Below are 15,114 nucleotides of genomic sequence, written 5' to 3' on the forward strand. Positions count from 1 at the left end.
AATAGAGCAGATATAATGGAATATGATACATCAGAATAGAATATGATAGAGTAGAATGCAACTGAAAAGAACAGAAAAAAAAATAGGGCAGATGAGAACAGAACATAAGAGAACATAATAATAACAGAATATGGTAGGAAATAACAAAATACAAAATTGTAGAATAGAATAAAATACTATAGAGTTGAATAGAACAGAATAGGATAGAACAGACTTTGATAGAATAGAATACATCAGAATAGAATCAAAGAAAAAAGAATAGGGTGGAATAGATTAGAACAGAATATGATGGAAAAGAACAGAATATGATGAAGTGGAATACATCAGAATAGAATAGATAAAAATAAAAAAGAACAGAATATGATGAATATGAATAGAACACGTCAGAGTATGGAATGGAATACACCAGAATAGAATAGACTATATAAAATAGAATAGAACAGAATAGGGTAGAATAGAGTACATCAGAGTTGAATGGAATACAACACAACAGATTAGAACAAAATAGTACAGGGTAGAATAGAATAGAATAGAATAGAATATCATGGAGTAGAATGCATCAGAATTAAATAGACCACATAAAAACAGAATAGAAGAGAAAATGATAAAATAGAATACATTAGAGTAAAATGGAACACATCAGAACAGAATATAATAGAAGAGAACACAATAGAATAGATTAAAACACAACAGAACATGATGAAATCAAATACAACAGAATAAATAAGACAGAGCCGAACAGTACTATGGGGCAGAATAGAGCTGATTTTTAATGCATGAGCTCGTTCCTTGTCTTCTGCGTGTCTGGTACGTAGACTATGATCTACTGACTGTTTGAATGTGTGGCTTCATGTTGGCTGTGGAACTGCAAAGATCATACCTGAGGAGCCACTGAGACATTCCTCTCTTAAAGCCAGCATGCAGCAAAGGCAGACTCCCTGTGCTCATTACCTTTCCATCACAGACCAGCTGCTGTGGAGTCATTCATCACGATTACAAATCTGCCCTGGTGTTGGTAGCCTACAGCTCCACCATCAGCCTGCGAGATGCACAGACAGGGCCCTGAGCCATCAGTCCCTCTGGGCACGGTGTTAAATTCACACCACAACAGGTGATAGTGGCGGACAGCGGCGGGCAGCTTTTGTTATGAGGGGAAAACTCATTTTGAAATACTGGTTGAAATTCTGCCTCCACTCCAACCACAGTATGTAGACCATTTGATAAAAAATAGGGTATTTCAGATGTTGCACAGGTGTCATGCTACTAACAATATTATGATTCACTATTATCTTGATTCACTGAAAATGTGTCACTGTGTTCTTGACTGTCTCTGTACACAAATATACAGGAAAGGGAAGCACATGATTTTTTATAAACTAGTTAGGATCACGCTAACCTCATTTAAATTGACAGAATTTCCTGGTTTGACCTGCAGCAATGCTACAGCCAAGAATTCCCATCCCTGGAGCAAACCCTATTTCCCACAGTCGAGCTAAGGTCTACTAAAAATGGGCATCTGAATGTGAACGTTGACAACAGATAGATTTAACCCATATCTCTCAGAAATTCTTACAGTCACATTAATAATCAAACGTCTGTTACAAGCTGCCCTGGAAGTCTCTTGAACTTCAGTAAGATAAGTAATGTCACACAAATTTAAGACATGTGACACTGCATTCACTCCAAACTTGGCACTTATTATGGTAAACAGCTTCAAAAAAATAAAATAACTCATTAAAATCCAAATTTTCCCTTTTTAATTTCCTCTTCGTGTAGCTTTTAAGGTGGAAAAATCATTATAGTTTATGTTTTCACATTAATATGTTGTGTATCTTGTTCCAGGCTGTACATTGAAGCTATATTGTGTTTACACTGCCTGAGATATTCAAACCACCTGGACCATTTCTTCTGGTCTTGTGCATTATTTTATACACTTTTCCCCAAATTGAGCCTGTCATATATGGTATCTGTGGACACTGGGATCTCCACTAGAACTTAAAATGATTTGTTTTTATTTTTGTCTTATTTTTATTTGTTTATTTATTTATTTAATTGATTTAATTTAATTTTGGATTTTATTTTATTTTTATTTATTTATTTAATTTAATTTAATTTATTTTCTATTTTATTTTATTTATTTATTCATCTATTTATTTGTTTGTTTAATTAATTATTTTATTTCTATTTATTTAATTAATTTAATTTAATTATTTTTAAAATGTTATTTTATTTTCATTTATTTATTCAATTTTATGTATTTATTTATTTAGCTATTTATTTGTTTGTTTAATTAATCATTTTATTTTATTTATTTATTTATTCATTTGAGAAAATATACATCAAGACAAGACATCTCTGTGGAGCTATTTTTGTTGCTAGTGCACAAAGGCTTAAAGCTAAACATACCTAAGGCTAGACTGCCAACCTGCCCCAGGAACTCAAACACCCACAAGCCCCTGAGGCAGGAGATGTATTATGTACCAGATGATTTATGGTGGTTTGTTTAATCGCAAATTTTCCTGAAAATATGCACCTGTAAAACACATTATGAAATGAAACGCTCATTGTCATAAAGTATAAGGCTCCTGATATTCCTTTATATTTTCGTTATTGTCAACATATCCCACGTCCAAAACCAAAAATTTGTGTTTTCTGTCTGTCAGTACTTTGCAACTCTCCCTCCCCGTCTGTGACACTCAGCAGCACTGCCATTAGTTCCTACTAACAGTGTCAATCTTTAAAATGTGTCACAAATATATGCTGTCATTTTTTAAAATGCCTGAGTTATTGACTGAAACTGTCAGACACAGTAGCTTTTAGATAATGTCACTCAAACAATATGCTTATGTGGCACACTCCTGTATATTCAGCAGGACAGCAGCAGGACAGTGTATATGGGATTGACTTAGTACAACCTGCAGTGCTGATGGTCATTGATAAGTACTAAATTGTTTTTTGGACAACAAAGGTCTACAGCACAGAGGAATAATCTATATCACATTTTGGCCACAAGGCAATACTCGCTACTTGGATCAATTCATTATTAGTTTTGGTCTTTACATGGGACTTGTAGGCGATAAGAAATATCACCAGACTTATCCCTCGAAGCAGTATCTGTAATATTAACTGTCTTGTCCACCTGTGTTAAACTTTACATGTTGCATATTCATAATAGATTATTATTTAACATAATCGAATCTTGTTTTCTGCACAATCACTTTACATTTGTTTAGATTCATTTACACTAGGCTACCTGTATTTATTTTTTACAGCACAGTGAATTAAGGCTGACTGGGATAGTTTTTGGATTTTCTCCTTCTGTAAGCTCTCTTGCTATAAATTAAAAGAAGCCCAACAAATTATGTTATATTATTTTTCTGTTACAGTTACATTAAAGGTTATATCATATTCTAAGGAGGTGTGACATTCCCTTTTATGTAAACTGACCCTTTTCTGTAGTATGTGGGCGATTGGGACAGCACGTTATCACTGATTTAAGTTAATGTAAGTATATCAATTGCACAGTTTATGCCATACTTTGATAAAATCTCACATGCACATTTTTCTTGTCCTGTTCATCATTATGAATTAAGACTCCATGTACATTTTTGTTAAACATTATTGCTTAAGTCTGTCACAATGACCCCCTCCCTACCACATCCTCCCTTATTCTCCTCCAGTAAATTTCATTACACATTTAAATGAGGTAAAAACAGCTTATGGTCATTCTATTGTTTTGCATGAGGAGCAGGGAAACACATTATCATTCCTCTGTTGCCTGTACTGAAATGTTTACAGATGGATGATAGTCTCACGTACCTTATCTCTTGTGTCTTATTTTCCCCTCAGGCCCCTTGGTATGTTAATCTGTTTTATCCTTAACTCTTTCATCCATTTTCTCTTTAAAGTATAATATGTTTGGCTCACTTTCAACATTGTAGTAGAGCCAGACCATCAGGATTTGTCAATTTCCTTCAATATAACGATAAATAAATAATATAATTAAGTGTAAAACATTAATTATCCTTCTTAACTGTATTCACACTATGAAGGTGCATCCGTCAATCAACACTGACCGTGTGTAAACAACGATTAGTTTTGTGAATGAGCACTGCTCCTGTCACCGTGTTCAATAAAGTTTCTGTGAAATGACCTTCCTCTGTCATCATCCGGGCCTCTACATACATCACACCGCGCATGCGCACTCTTCCACTGTGGTTCGACCTCTGCAGTCGGTAAGTGTGCAATGGCAGTTTGAATGGGAAGCCTAGCGTTATAAATCCCTTTTCATCCTCTCTCGTAACTTCACATTGCAGCGCACAAGTGAGGATGGCATGCAGAATGGATGTGATTGTACATATGAGTGGCTTTATTTTCTCTGTGGAGCATTTTTACACCCGTTTGACCTTACTTCTCTCCGGTCTTTCCCTCCTCAGAGAGACCCGGGCTTCAACCAGATTCGACCGAACCGGTTAAAACTACCTAAAATAGAAAATGTACGCCTGTGCAAAGTTCGTCTCCACGCCGGCTCTGGTGAGTTTGCTTTATTCGGTGTGTTTTCATGCTGTGGATGTGAGTCCTGCTTTCTTAGTATCACGAATAAATCCGGTGGGCCTCTGGTTGAACTTGACTGTAGCTAGCTGGCAAGGGTATATGCAGTGTAGGCCAACAGGCTAGCTAGCTAATGCTAAAGCACTGAAATACTTTGTAAACGGTGGTAATGTAGTCCTTATTTTACGTGTAAGGTGCATGTAAGTCAGAAACTGCCCTTGCCTTTGCTTTTCCTTGAAGCGGACGTTTCCAGTGATAGCTGTTAGCTAAGGTCATTACAAGCCTCTGTTAGCCTAAATTAGTGCAGAGTTCACCTGCAAACTGGTGCACAGAGCTGTGCAGTAGATATAATAACTATCTCCTTGTGCATTTGGGCATTGTTTGCTTCCAAATAAATGTAGACTGTTTTATTGCTCAATATCCAAGGTCATGTTTCAGTTTCTAGTTACTTAACCTGGCCAATCAGTTTAAATCATAATGGGACACTTGGTTAATAAGGTTGCTAACAATGTTTATTGTAACTTGCCAGTGGCACACATGAGCAATAAAAAATTCAAACTACCCACCACAAGTGACTGACAGCACACACTGTACTCACAAATCATTAAAGGCCACAGGTCATAAAGTGTGTGCACTGCTGTGAATGACACTGGGATTGACAAAGGGACGTTCAAGGTGCCTTCCACCTGCTTAGACTGGGGATAGCTACCATCAATATGTTTCTTTTGTTACTGAGTTTGTGTGTGTTGTTGCTAAATTTGTACTGTGTTTGTATCTGTGCTGCTGCTGCAGGTCCGTGCTGGTTCCCGGGCTCTTTACAGACCCCTCTCTGCCTCTGTGCTGTCCAGGCCTGAGCTCAAAACAGAGGTAAGAAGAAACACAGGCTTCCCACTTAGGCTGCAGCCTTCATTCTACCTAGGCACTTAGAACCAGTGTTGACTGATTGCATCAAGTCATTTACTCTATAACATGTCAGATTAATGTCAAATGTCAACCACAAAGGTTTAGACCTGTGTAACAGTTTAAAATTGGTCTGACAAATAGCCAAAAAATTGAAGACCGAGCTCGTTGTTTAGTTACTAGCTCAGTGTATTGAATTAGTTTTTAATGTGACATGAAGAAAAGTATGAAACTTTTTTTCTTTGCATTGTCATGGTTAATATGGAAATTGATTGGGTTTTGGTGCTTGGCAGAATTATTAAATGATAAAAGCTAATTTAGCTTTTATCATATCAGTGTTTTCGACTCAGCTACACTTATCACAGGTGTTTTGAGTGCTAACTAACTGCACTGTTATATCTGATGGCGCTGGTTTTTAAGGTGAAAGTTTATGGTTTTTGTGTTTTCTTGCTACAGAGCACTGTTGCTGTGATGCCACAGAGCCCCCTCACCCAGGTCACACTGAGGGGCTTCCAGACCAGCGCTATCAGCAGGGACGTTGACACCGCTGCCAAGTTCATTGGAGCTGGAGCTGCCACAGTCGGAGTAGCTGGATCCGGAGCTGGAATTGGGACTGTGTTCGGCAGTCTCATTATTGGCTATGCTAGGTTTGTTCTCACTGACATATCTTTGAAAATCTAGGATAAATGACTTGGATTAATTGATTTCTGGTGCATGCTGTTCTTTTCATAGATGCATTGACAGTTTGTTGTTGTTTGCAGGAACCCATCTCTGAAGCAGCAGCTGTTCTCATATGCCATCCTGGGATTTGCCCTGTCTGAAGCCATGGGACTGTTCTGTTTGATGGTTGCTTTCCTTATCCTGTTTGCTATGTAAAACTCTGCTGTCATACAACACTTTCAGATGTGACTACATATTTTATTGTGGCTACCAAAATTGTTCCGTGTTGGTGTCATGGAAATGTACATTTTCAAGTCTTTCAGACACTGTCGAAATACGCAAAACATGTATTGTACAAATGTAAGAATTTACGTGATTAAAATACATGTATTTGACTATTTAACAATGGCGGTAACTTTTATGTCTGGAATATTGTGCTAGCACAACAGAAAGCCAAACAGCTTTCTTGAATGTCATCTTTTCTGTGAAGCAGCTGCTTAGACTTGCCATGAGTCAGCCTTGTTTTCTCAGCACATCACATGCAAGCTTTTTGGGGTCCACCTTAATGAATTTTTGGTTCAGATGCAGTTAAATAGTACTGTAATTAGGCAGCAAGTGAATGCTTGCTTTTGTAAATGGCATTAAATAAATCTAGATGATTTAATTGAGCTATATTATGGCTTTGACTTTTTTGACTCATGAATGAAAGTCGCTGCTGGGTTGTTTTTAAAAAAAAAAAAAAAAAAGACTGGTTGTAGTCACTGGACCTTTCTGTAATATAAGCTGCTTGGAGTGGACTGAATTTGGTTACAACTGAAACAGTGAAGTCAGTTGATTTAAAAACATAACATTTAGTAAATTGTTCTTGATTAGCTTATGAAGCAAAAATGGCCACATTTTGCTGGTTCCAGCTTCTCCAAAGTGAGGATGTACTGATTTTCTGTCACTAATTCAAAATCTTCAAGTTTCAGTCTGCTGTTGGGGGAAAAAAATCCATTTGGACTTGTCATCTTGGCCTTTTGGAATTGGTGATGGGCAAATTAAATAATTGGTATATACCAAATAGAATTAACCTGTGTAGCGGACAGTTTAGAGTGTCGGCTTAAGCAACCATGTATGTACTGGTACATTTTTAATATCCCCCAATTGTAGCCCTCAGAAAATATATAAGATAAAACCTGTAAGACTACGACTAACACTTGATAAACAGATAACCCTGGACAAGGTATATTAACATTAAAGATAACATGGGTGACTGCAATGCAATTATTGGAAATTAAATACATCCACAGGCATGCAGAAGCCTCCAGGCGTGCTGAAACCAAATATGTCGAATTATGCAACTTGCATAAACGTTATGTGGTGTGGTAACTTGAAGCCTCCAGAACATGTGAGCCTAGAAAATACTTATGTAAGGTGAAGTATGAGACACTGTGTTCAGATATTAAACTTTAAAAAAAAAAAAAAAAAAAAGATTTGTTCTGGATATTTCAGTAAGGGAATAGGAGTGGATATGCTTTAAAAATGGATCAGAAAATTAATATTCAAAACAGTATTTGTTCATGTATAAAACATGTCTGGCGGGGCTTTTTTTAATTTAATTTAATTTAATTTAATTTTAAAGGTAAAGTAGCCTTGATCCTAGCACCAACTTCAGTCAAAGATGCTCCAACATCAGTCCTGCAAAGTCACACAGGTTGCATATAACAGCACAGTCCTCAGTTTTAGAGTCCTTTGAATATTTAATGGCATCCATATATTCTTCGGGTTCATTGTTAAGATAGGACAGAATGGTTGAGAACCACAGAATTTGCATTTGTGGATGTGGTATGTAACAAGTAACAATAAAAGATATATTATAAAACATTTTTCTACATTTTAAATCTTAAAATCAAACATGCCAAAGGAAATATCCTTAAAACAAACAGAAAAATCTGCAGTGAAAAATGTTTGGATGAACATTAGAATATCTGACGAGAATACCTCTGTATGAGGACGATTCCTAAACAAAAAAAATGAGCAGTCAGACTCAGTATCGTATCATGTTTATTTAAAACTATGTAAAGAATTGTGACGATGTCTTTTTCTAATTAAGCTCTAATTGCTTGATTAGTACCCTGATACTGTGTGGAAAAGCAGTCCTGGCTCTGTTCTGTTTGTCTGTGTGACGTTTACGGAAGTCCCCAACATGCTCTCGCGATATTTTGGTACAGCCGTGGGATTTTGTAAACCAAGGGTTGTGGCTGAGGGGTAAGTGCTCACTTAAACTGGTAGCGTATGGGTACAAAGCTGTAATAAAAAGCATAATTTCTGGCACCGTTAGGGACATGTGCTCCGGTACAATGAAACGACCTCGAAACAAACGCTGACACATCCTCTGTTTACAGAGATATTTAGGTCCAAATATGGCGACGGTTGATGTTAACGCAGGGCTCGCGCTATTCCATGGAAGCGACTGGAGCAGCTAATCGCACTCTGTAATATCGTTATTGTTTTTGTGTTGCGCCTTTTCATAATAAGCAGTTATATTTCCAGCATAATACGGTAAAAGTGTCAGTGGAGGACAGTTTGGGATGTTAGTCTCAGCCGCTTATTTGGGGCAAAATAAACGGACCGTGTTTTATGATGACTCTGAGGTGTAAACAAGCAAAGCAGCCGCCCATCATCGATATGCTTTGTCCAAATTTCTAGCTTTCCTGTCTCACTACTTTCACCTGTACACTGCCACTCTAACTGTCAAATATATCCTATATCAAATCTATATAATTGCTGAAAATGTTTTTTGCTATAGCCACAATTTTTATGCCTTCATTGAAGTACCAATAGTCTTATTTACAATCAGATAACTGTTATATTAATGCAAATCTTTAGGTCTGATATTTAATCCCCGCTTGTGCTTTTTCCTGTTTCGTTTCAGGGAGGCTTAACAGGAATCCCTTAATATGAGTGATGATAAACCTTTCCAATGTACTGCTCCAGGGTGTGGACAGGTAAGGCATCTCTGTTTTCACAAATGTCACTTTTTGCCACTGTTGTAAATTAACCTGTATTTACACGAGACTTTGGCTGGATCAGCCTCTTTGGGAAAATATAATACTTCAATAAATCTGCTAGAGCTGGATTTTAACACCAGGCCCCTCCAAAAAATAGGACTAGAAGATTATGTAATAATGCCAGACCCGGCTAATTTTGTACTTTCGTGGTGCAGATTCCCAAAAGAATTTGCAAGTAATCAAATGACCAAAATGCAACTGATATGCACTGAAATTGACGACTTCTTGGGGTGATGTAGAGCCCCAGGGAAGTTGCACACTATGCTTGGTTGGTCATCCAACTAAGTCATGTCCACAGCTAGGATTTTCAGTATATTGGGGACTTAAGTCCAGTCAGCCAATCCCTCAACCCCCAAAGATAATTTTGAAGAGGCATGAATAAATTCTGGAAAATATTTTCTGTTATTTAGCAAATTTTACTATGTTAAACTAATTCAACTGTTCCTATAGGTTTGTGTTTTATTCATTTTAAGACAGTTGCATATCCCTGATGGTATAAAGAAAGGAGTTTTCTCCACACTGTCAGAAATTCCATTCTGGATGTAACTTGTGTGTATTTTCTTGGCCTTAAAGGCAACACATTCAGGGATAGTGAGCAGTAAAAGTGCTGGTCTGATTCTTTGAAAAACTCATATTCAATCCCTATATATAAATTTGAATTCTAAAGTATAAGGTGAACTTCAGACCCCCAAAATCCAAGAAGAAAGTACACAACCAAAAGGTGTATTTAACCTGTGTTTATTTGTTTTGGCTGCACATGTTCTTTTGGTCACAATCACCTCCAGTAGTTGTAATTGGCTCAGGGGGGTGTGTGTGGTTTCACATTATTTTACCTGTTCATTTGCTGGCGTGGTATGTTTTTTAGACAGTCTATTGCCTATATGCACACACTCACATAATCAATTTTCTTGTTTCATCTCATTTTGCTTTACTTATCCAGTTGTTGGTTTAATGAATCGTAATAAAACACATCGCTGGACTTCAGCATGGATTCCTTTTAACGAGTCACAAAGCCTCTAAGCAGCTTTTTTCATTGATCGTAGTCACTACACTCAGGATCATCAATGTTAACAACAGACCTGCAACTACATTCATGAAGATTACAATGCTTGTTTTTGTTGAAATGGTTTAGAGTGGTGTTTATAGCATCAGGTGTACCCTCACTGATATGTAAATATGGACAAAATCCTAGAAACAACCTGGAACACACACTTATGATTTGTCTTAAAGGTTGAGTGTGTGGGATTTAGTGGCATCCAGCGCTGAGGTTGCACAACTGAAACTTCTCTCATGTGCTTAGTGTGTGGGAGTAATACAGTGGCTGACGCAAAAAAAGCCCTATCTAGAGCCACTGTTTGGTTTGTCCGTTCTGGGCTACTGTAGAAACAACATGGCATACTCTGTGGTTGAGGACCTGCTCTGTATGTAGATAGACAGCTCATTCGAAGGTAACAGAAACACAACAATTCTTTTTTCAGGTGACTATATGCTAATGAAAACTTAGTTATAAATATTTAATACCATTTCTGCCAATATAGAATCCTACACACTGCACCTTTTAATCTGAGTCATGTCAGCAAAGATGTTTAAATTGGCCACATGCAACTAATAGGAGACATGATGTTTGTTGATTGCTGGGTGTAAACAGTAAATAGGTGTTTCAGACCTTATCCATGCAGATCCTGTTACACTGTCCTGTCTATTTTCTTTTTCCTTGCACAGAGATTTACAAATGAGGATCACTTGGCTGTCCACAAACACAAACATGAGATGACCCTGAAGTTTGGCCCAGCAAGGAATGACAGTGTCATCATTGCTGGTACGTGCTCTTGAAGTTAAGATATTTTGATGTAATTGATCCTTTACATTACGGTCTTGGTACTGAAGGTTTTCCTCCATTCCAGACCAGACACCTACACCCACACGCTTTTTGAAGAACTGTGAGGAGGTTGGACTCTTCAATGAGCTTGCAAGTCCATTCGACCATGACTTCAAAAAAGCGACTGAAGATGACATTAAAAAGGTTGTTTGTGTTGTCCTTGTCAGAAGATCATCTGTCTGTTTGTCCCATGTTTAGCATTTATGTCACTGATCTGTTTTATTGAGATTATTTATTCTTACTTTCCTGTAGTTACCATTGGATTTGTCACCGCTTGCAACGCCTATCATACGCAACAAAACTGAGGAGCCCACATCTCTGGAGGCACATCGAGATAGCCCTCTGCCTCACCCTGAATCCACTACAAATGATGACAAGGTAAAGCCTTTGAATTCACTATTAATAGGCCAAGTATAGAGTTTACATGGCTGTCATGAAGAGTGAGTAACAGGTGTTCTCCTGCTTATGTGTTCTTGGTATTTTACCCTGGAATGACAGATCCACTGGTATGAATATTAATTTAGTAAAAGATAAATATTAATTTAATTACGGATCAATGTATTTGCTTGTTTCAATTTGACTGTGTCTCAACTGCCAAAGATAATACTTCCATTAAAAAATGCTAACAGTACTGCACAAAAATATTATATCTAGAGAAATTCATTAGAGATATTAGATGACTTAAACTAAAACTTTTTTTTTTATCTTATTTTTTTTTAATGTACTTAGCTGGTGCTCATTAAACACTTCCTGCAGCTAAGGTCTTGTATGATCTTTTCAGGATTTATCTTTGCAGCCAGCCTCACTGCCAACATCCACTATAGTCCATCCTGCATCCCTCCAAGTTCCCAATGTACTTCTAGCAACCTCAGAGGCTAATGTTGTAATACAGCAAGCGCTCCCATCACCAACATCTAGCTCTGTTATTACGCAAGTCCCATCCACTAATAGGCCTATAGTGTAAGTAACTCCAAACGTCCATTTTTTAAAATCATAGTTTTATTAAGTCATCTTCTTTTCTTTTTTTTTCAAGTGTATTTATATTTGTGCAGTTTTGTCTTGGTGAGCTCATATTTCATGAGGCATGTGCTTGTTTGTTTTTGATATGTTTGCACTGCAGGGTTGCAGGGTTTTTTTGGGGGGCTGTAGATTTCATAAGTTTCATCTTCAAGAATAACATCAGTATTGCTCAAATATGGACTCATAGCTTCAGTTCAATTTCTGAGTGTTGAAACAATGAAAGGGGTTTCCACTTAATAATCAGGGTTTGTATGGTCATGAAAAACCTGGAGAAGTCATGGAATTTGAAAATAGCAGTTTCTAGGCCTGGAAATTTAAAAAAAAGCTTCACAAATACCTGTATGATAGAGTATAGTATATATGGTGTTTATGTTCAGGCTGATCAGTCTTGTCACTTAATGTTCTGTTATTCTCCGGTTGGTGTTGTCAGACTTCTGAGTTGCAGTTGCTGCTTAGATCAGATGTAAATTCCCCTCCAAAAAAAGATGTAAATTTGCATAATGTCAGGAAAATGCAGATTTATTAACGCCTGGCTTCACTTGGACAAGTATAAGGCATGGCTTGAGGAATGACCAGGACCCAGGCAAAATTTGGACTGTGTATTTAAACATTCGACATTTGAAAATGGGAGAGGCAGTGCTAGCTAGCCATGCTAAAGGAGCTAACATTAAGCACCAGGCTGCTGCTGCTGCTGCATAAATACAGCAAGCCAGCTTTACACCTGCAGCCAGCTGCAGTGATTCTCTCTCGTTCACCATCAAATCAGGGACCATTTCAGGTGCTTTGTCCAGAAATTTTTAACGGCAGAGGTACTGTGGGAGCTAAAGGTAGCTAATTCTCACACACCGTATTCCCACAAGTCATGTGAAAACACAAACCAGCTTTTCTAGGTCATGGTTTCCCCAACAACCAGATAGCTCCCAGATTTGCATGCTGTGGAGACAAGTGCTCATTCACATTGTATGTACTCTGTGACATGGATTTTTATTCTTATTTTTCATGTAACATTACACTCAGACGTTTCAGAGAATGGTCATGAAAATTTGCCTCAAAGTCATTGAAAAGTCATGGAAATTTATTGGTAAAAAATGTGTGCGGACCCTTAATAATCTAAGTCACTTTGATAGGCCCTTATACAGGATTGTCTACTGTATTGAGGCTTTTTTATTTTGACAAGGATACAGTAACATAGGATTATTGTTGTAGAACACAAATAGTGTTCAGTAAAACAAAAGCTAACCAGAGTTAACCAGATGAATGTGTGTACATGTGAAATAAAGATGGGATATATTGGATATTAAAAGTCTGTCTGAACAATATAACTACAGTGATACACTGACACAGATGATGATGTTTTCATTCTAAATCTGTGATTAGCGGAGTCTTCTTGGGCCCACACCTCAGCAATGAAAGGGATACTTGGGTAAACTTCCCCTCATTTTACCAGCAGCCAGATCTCGTGAGAAGCACTTTGGTAGTTGTAGGTTTTCTGCCTCTTGAGCAAAAGCAAATTCCACAGCCTTTTTCCCTGCTTCATCACGGTCATGTTGCATCAATTTCAAAAGTATTTGCATCTTTTTACGGCATAGACAGCCCAGTTTTATGAGACCTTCAATCCTCTTCCCTCAAAAAGCCAGACCAATGATTTGGTGGAAACCCTGTGTGTTACCAAACCAGAAGTCCATATCCGAGCAACGCTGATGTCACTTGTAGGGTCTGGTGTGATAAAAAATATGTGTCTAATAACATTGCTTAAGCCTGTTATGCAACAGGTGTATTTTTGAGTTGTATTTTGTTTTGGTTTGACTTTATTTCCATAAGTTGTTGCTTGATTTGTGACATAATGTTGGTGTATTAGTAGCCATCCTTGTCTTTAATGTGTGACAGATTCTGTTTTGTGTGTCAATCACAAAGTTGTTAATTATTGTCCTCACTGGGATTTCTTCTTTCTCCCTCTCTGCAGCCCAGTGTCTGGCACCTTCCCGGTGCTCTTACAGCTGCCTAACGGTCAGACCATGCCAGTTGCTATACCCGCGTCTATTACAAGCTCAAGTGTACATATCCCAACTACAATCCCTGTGAGTGTGCTGGTTGTATTTTGTTAATGTGGTCTTTCTATGTGTTTGAGTTACATAAGGTTTTTTTTAATGAGAATTTTGATAATTTGGTGACTATTTGATTAAAACTATTAGAGAATAAGGAATTCAAAGAGTTACTTTAACTCACTGAACAAATAAGGATGTCACAAGTAAGTGTTTGTTGACAAAATAGTCTCACCTCAAGGGTCATTTAAGGTGTGTTTCCACCAAACACTTTGCGTATAGTACCTTAGAACCAGTGCTTAATTTGAGCCGGAACGTACTGGAACGCGTACCAGGATCTTTTCAGAAAAGGCCCTTGTGCGTTCCAGAACTAATTTGCATGGGTCTAGAACTTTTCGCATCTAAAAACTACATACAGTATTGGCTGATGTCACTAGTGTTGCAGGGTATACTGGTAATGGTAGACCGCGGTACTAAAACTCCACAGTAGCCTACATATGATAGTTCAAAGTCCAATCGCAAGACGGTGAGTGTCCATTCACCGTCCTGGCGCGCGCTGGTCAATAACGGCGCGCGCCAGCCACCTGGCACTCAATATGCTGCTGTAGTGGTTTGTTTTCCAGACTTGTGAGTATCTTTGAGCAGTGAAAGTTATTATTTATTTATTTTTACTTGTCGGCAGTGATTTGTTTTCCACAGAGCTCTACGTGCGAGCATTTTCGACTAAAAATAGTTTTGTGCGCACAAATTAAATCATTCAGCTCGCTGTGTGAGTACAGATCTCAACCAGCAGCAGAAAGGAAAATCAAATCCTGCCGGTTGTGGGTTGAACGGGGGTCACAGACAGGATACGGCAGTCAAATACGGCAGAGGCTCATAGTGCTCCACACCGCAACATAACGGCTTACCGGCGAGTCCGACTCCAGGTCCAGTAATTTCCTCTTCTTGGTGTCATGACTGCCCAGTAGTACCTGGACAACCGAGCCATGGCGGCACACAGGTATGTGGC

At 37.9% G+C, this 15,114-nt stretch overlaps 2 protein-coding genes across 5 annotated transcripts in view; both read left to right on the forward strand.

Annotated features, from left to right (window-relative positions):
- The first annotated feature begins 4,170 nt into the window (after window positions 1-4,170).
- atp5mc3a (ATP synthase membrane subunit c locus 3a) lies at window positions 4,171-6,785 on the forward strand. Of its 2 annotated transcripts, none has more exons than XM_050048474.1 (5): window positions 4,171-4,235; window positions 4,437-4,533; window positions 5,344-5,418; window positions 5,908-6,098; window positions 6,213-6,785. In XM_050048474.1, exons 2-5 carry the CDS (start codon window positions 4,495-4,497, stop codon window positions 6,325-6,327), a joined length of 420 nt encoding a protein of 139 aa, XP_049904431.1. In that variant the 5' UTR covers window positions 4,171-4,235; window positions 4,437-4,494; the 3' UTR covers window positions 6,328-6,785. The 2 variants fall into 2 exon arrangements, with proteins under 2 accessions (XP_049904431.1, XP_049904432.1); XM_050048475.1 differs by having other exon boundaries at window positions 4,189-4,323.
- A 133-nt stretch (window positions 6,786-6,918) lies between these two features.
- atf2 (activating transcription factor 2) overlaps window positions 6,919-15,114 on the forward strand; it is a 23,782-nt gene continuing 15,586 nt past the window's right edge. For 2 of the 3 annotated variants that reach the window (XM_050048471.1, XM_050048473.1), the window contains exons 1-7: window positions 6,919-8,361; window positions 9,029-9,101; window positions 10,887-10,983; window positions 11,069-11,187; window positions 11,296-11,421; window positions 11,825-12,003; window positions 14,027-14,141. In XM_050048471.1, coding sequence (XP_049904428.1) covers window positions 9,054-9,101; window positions 10,887-10,983; window positions 11,069-11,187; window positions 11,296-11,421; window positions 11,825-12,003; window positions 14,027-14,141 — 684 coding nt within the window. In that variant the 5' untranslated portion in view covers window positions 6,919-8,361; window positions 9,029-9,053. The other variant, XM_050048472.1, reaches the window with a different exon arrangement.

The sequence above is a fragment of the Epinephelus moara genome, chromosome 7 (assembly GCF_006386435.1).
Source record: "Epinephelus moara isolate mb chromosome 7, YSFRI_EMoa_1.0, whole genome shotgun sequence".
Lineage (NCBI taxonomy): Eukaryota > Metazoa > Chordata > Actinopteri > Perciformes > Serranidae > Epinephelus > Epinephelus moara.